At 35.1% G+C, this 4,586-nt stretch overlaps 1 protein-coding gene across 2 annotated transcripts in view; it reads left to right on the top strand.

Moving 5' to 3' along the window:
- The first annotated feature begins 1,735 nt into the window (after positions 1-1,735).
- LOC21397173 (protein ENHANCED DOWNY MILDEW 2) overlaps positions 1,736-4,586 on the top strand; it is a 7,852-nt gene continuing 5,001 nt past the window's right edge. Inside the window, exons 1-8 of one of the 2 annotated variants that reach the window (XM_024167911.1) lie at positions 1,736-1,813; positions 2,211-2,289; positions 2,747-3,197; positions 3,291-3,387; positions 3,554-3,607; positions 3,707-3,760; positions 3,895-4,040; positions 4,347-4,449. In XM_024167911.1, coding sequence (XP_024023679.1) covers positions 2,788-3,197; positions 3,291-3,387; positions 3,554-3,607; positions 3,707-3,760; positions 3,895-4,040; positions 4,347-4,449 — 864 coding nt within the window. In that variant the 5' untranslated portion in view covers positions 1,736-1,813; positions 2,211-2,289; positions 2,747-2,787. The remainder of the gene's footprint in view (positions 1,814-2,210; positions 2,290-2,746; positions 3,198-3,290; positions 3,388-3,553; positions 3,608-3,706; positions 3,761-3,894; positions 4,041-4,346; positions 4,450-4,586) is intronic. The other variant, XM_010101681.2, reaches the window with a different exon arrangement.

Raw genomic sequence — 4,586 nt, forward strand, 5'->3', positions numbered from 1 at the left:
AGTTTGAAACCAGCTTTTGGGGGAGAAATTTTTCATCAACGATGTACGTGTCACATAATAAATTTAGTAGTTCAAGCAAGAATTGAATATATTTCCTCTAATCTAATAAATATTAGAGAATCTTTATCCTTCATATCTAGTTCTGAAGCTCGGCTCTAAGAATTCAAACAATATTACAGGAACAGTCAGATGCGCCCAAGAAAGTTCCCAACTGATGTGAGACATAGGTGGAACTCCACCTATTTAATGTTAAAGGCTGCACTTCCGTATGAACAGCTCATCACAACGTATGTGAACAGTAAGAACGATCAGCTTTTAATTTTTGATACAAATAGGAAGATTGGTGAGTACTTTTTTAAATTTCTAGAAGTTTTCTACAATGCTACTGAATTACTTTCTTGAATTTATTATCTTATTGCACATTTAGCTTTGCATCAACTCTTTAATATTTCAAAAATATTTTCTTTTTATAGGGATACTGAACTTTTTGGAACTATAGTTATGCTAATGGAAGCTAAATTTAAAATTTCTTGATCCGGTTGCCCTATGTTATATGCATTAGCAATCACTTTAGATCCTAGGTGCGGAGTAGTTGAGACTGAATCTTTGATGAATACTACAGTAGAAAATTTATTGATATGCTACTAACTATTACTGATGCTAAGAAAATGTTAGAAAACTCTAGTGTCCGGTTGCCCAACAATGGTGTTGGAGCAAGACCAATCGTTTTCCAACACTGTCCATAATAGCCCGCGACATTCTGACAATTCTAGTGTTAACGGTAGCATCGGAGCAAGCATTTAGTGCAAATAGCCAAATTCTTGACGAGAAGAGAAGCATAATGTATCCGGATATCTTGGAGGGGCTAATGTGCATCAAAGACTGGGAAGATGCCAGAAGACGAAAACAAAACTATACGGATGATTCGACTCAAGATTATTTTTCTAACTTAGAAATAACAGAATCCTCTAGAAGCACTTAGGTTTTGTAATTTACTTATAATAGATTACTGCACTCTTTTTTCCTTCACTAAGGTTTTGTCCCGATCTCCCTACGGGTTTTACTTGGCAAGATTTTTAACGAGACGGTCATTTATGTGTACTTATTCATACTATATCAATTTAATAAAATCACATCTTTTAGAGGTATATGATATATTTTATTTTTTTAATTAAATATTATAAAAAATTTAAATGGGTTAGGGCCGGCCCGTGAAGGACCTGGGTCCAGGCCCAGCCCCGGCCCTGGCCCTTATGGACTAGGGCTGAGGGCCAGTGCCGGGCCTAAGGGTTTCTCCTTAGGCCCGGCCCTGACACGACTAGGCACGGCTCAGGCCGTGCCGGCCCCCACCTAACCCACTTAGTAAGACCTACGAGGGTTCACCTAATGGGACCCACTCATTATCTCTAACGGGGAGAAGTTCCCGTTTAGCTACTTAGGATTTGAGCAATTGCTACTCATCTAAACGGGGATTTATGCAGTGAAAATCTGAAATCACGGATGAAAAGGGCTTTTCATAGGATTTTCCAATTATACCTACATTATTGTTTATGTGGCAGCCACGTCAGTTTTACACACTAGTTACACTTCTAGTCCGTAGCCTATAAAAAGGCAAGTTTCGGAAGCGTGAAAACTGAAAACAAACGAAAAGCAAAAATTGAAAGCAAAAAAAAAAAAAAAAAAAAAAAAAAAAAGAAAAAAAAAAAAAAAAAAAAAAAAAAAAAAGAGAGCTCTTCTCTCTCTCAGTCTCACTCTACTCTCGGCGCTTTCGACTTTCTCAAACGAACAAGACTTGAGAAGAAAAGCAATTCAGGTCTTTTCTTTTTGACCCTTTCCAGCGATTCGACTTTTTTTCTTTTTGTCAATTTCTTTGGGTACTTTTAGTCCACCTTGCTACTTGTTTTGCTGACTGATTTGTTATATATATATATATATGCGCGCGCGCTTTTTAAATTAGTTAATGAAACTCTCATTATTGAGTAAATTTTATCCAAATTAGTTCTGTTTGGATTGCTGTCCTCTGTTTATCGGGCAGTATAGAAACTGGGTTTTTTTTCTTTTTCTTTTTCTTTTTCTCTTTCTTTTTCTTTTTCTTTTTTGTCGCTAAGAATAGAAACTGGGTTTGTTATAACTTGTTCGGTTGCTTAGTAAACTGGATTAAACAATATAGGATGATGGGAAACATTGAAAAAAGTTTTTACTGTTTGCAGTTTGTTAAGCAAAGAAAGGAATACTTTTCTGTAGGAAGAAAAAAGCATAAATGAACAAGACTTGAGAAAAGCAATTCAGGTCTTTTCTTTTTGACCCTTTCCAGCGATTCGGCTTTTTTTTTTTTTTTTTGTTAATTTCTTTGGTTACTTTTAGTCCACCTTGCTACTTGTTTTGTTAATTTTTTTTTGTTAATGAAACTCTCATTTTGGAGTAAATTTTTTCCAAATTAGTTTTGTTTGGATTGCTGTCCTATGTTCATCGGGCAGTATAGAAACTGGGTTTTTTTCTTTTTCTTTTTCTTTTGCATTTTTGTCGCTAAGAATAGAAACTGGGTTTGTTATAACTTGTGCGGTTGCTTAGTAAACTGGATTAATCAATATAGGATAATGGGAAACATTGAAAAAAGTTTTTACTGTTTGCACTTTGTCAAGCAAAGAAAGGAATACTTTTCTGTAGGAAGAAACAAGTATAAATGATCATGAAAAACAAAACCAGTGATTTATTTATTTACTTTTTGGGTGTGTGATATTTTCAGTTCAGGACTGTCTTCTGGGTAGTTTTGGATTGAAGGAAGGTATGGAATCTTCAGATGACGAGGCTAAGGCTCGGCCACTATCTGTTTCAAATTACCATTTTGAGGATGGAAATGATGAGCCTGTTTCATTTTCTGTTTTGCCAATTCAATGGAGTGAGAGTGAGAGAATTGGTGACGAAAATGTTCAGATTTTTCTGTATGGGAATGCTGATAATGGGCTTCAGAAAATATATAAGCATGTCATAGCTTGGAAGTTTGATCTCTCCAATGCGAAGCCCGAGATTTCGGTGCTCTCGAAGGAGAATTGTTGGATTAAGCTTCTGAAGCCCAGGAAGAGCTTTGAGGGCATAGTTAGGTCAATCTTGATGACAGTGCACTGTCTCCATTTTGTAATGAGACATCCTGAAATATCTGGGAAATCTTTGTGGAGTCACATGTTAAAACTTTTCAGGTATATTTTTACTTCTATTCATATTTGATCTCGCTTATTTCTTGCTTGTTTTATTTCTGTTGGTGTAAATTCACATTTTTATTCAATTTACAGTTTGCATGAGGTCAAGGCTTTTGAGAGTGAGCTAGTAGATCACTCTTGTTTAATTACTGAAGCTTTTACAAGGAATGAAGCCTTAGCAAAGTCTAAGGTCAGTATAAATTTCACTATTGGGTTTTGTGTAAATGCGTGAGCCTTTCTGAATTATTTTTTCTTTTTTGATGTGGAAATATGGAGTTACTTTTTTTTCAATTATTTTAGGGTGTTATCTCTCTAATCATGCAATTAAATTACATTTTAATTTGTGATTTGAGCAGTTTTTATTCCACTTTCTCAACAAGAATCCTAAGAAGAGGAAACTACGGGATGAGGTTATATTCTTGTACTATTTTCAATTATCTTGTGCTCACTTTCCCTTTATCTCTCTAATCATGCATTTAAAATTACATTTTAATTTGTGATTTGAGCAGTATTTAGTCCAATTTTTCAACAAGAATCCTAAGAAGTGGAAACTACGTGATGAGGTGATATTCTGGTACTATTTTTGGTTATCTTGCACTCACTTTCCTTTACATGTTCTTTTTTTCCTTCTTAATTTTTTTTTTTTTTTTTTTTTTGGGAAATTGTGTATTAACAAATGAAGTCATCTATTCTTCAGGACTTCGAATCCAAAGCAGCGTCTGGGTTTGTTGTTGATATGGTGGATGATATTGTTGATGTTGCAGAAGAAGATAAATCCAGTGAAAGTCATGATATCTACGATGATCTCTGTGCCTTTTGTGATGAGGGTGGTGATCTATTGTGGTATGTTCTTTCTATTGGTTAATCATTGTATTTTATACTAGTATTTTTTTCTTTGTGACTCATATTTTGGATTATCATTTAGATTTCTACATTGTAGATTTTCACCTTCTTTAGTAGAGATGGTATGAACGATAGTTATGAATTGTAGTTTTCAAGCGTCTTTGAATAGTGTTGTTACAGATACAAAAGATACGGTTGGCTCTAAGAGCTAAATGAATAAATAATCTCAAATTCAAGAGATATGGTTCTGTAATTCTCAATATATATAATAAACTTTATGTATGAAGACTGTTTGACCTAATGCAGTTGTGAAGGGAGGTGCCTGAGGTCTTTTCACGCAACCAAGAAGACTGCCATGGATGCAAAATCTCATTGCGATTCTCTTGGCTTGACCAAGGATGAAGTAGATGTATGCCACTGGGTGTATTTGTTTATTTATTTATTTTTTACAGAATTCTCTTTTATTTTTCTTGTTTTTCATCTTTTAATGATATCCCACAATTTCCCCCCCCCCCCCCCCCCCCCCCCCCACCCCGCCCACCCCCC

Source organism: Morus notabilis, unplaced genomic scaffold (genome assembly GCF_000414095.1).
Source record: "Morus notabilis unplaced genomic scaffold, ASM41409v2 Scaffold148, whole genome shotgun sequence".
NCBI classification, from domain to species: Eukaryota; Viridiplantae; Streptophyta; class Magnoliopsida; order Rosales; family Moraceae; genus Morus; species Morus notabilis.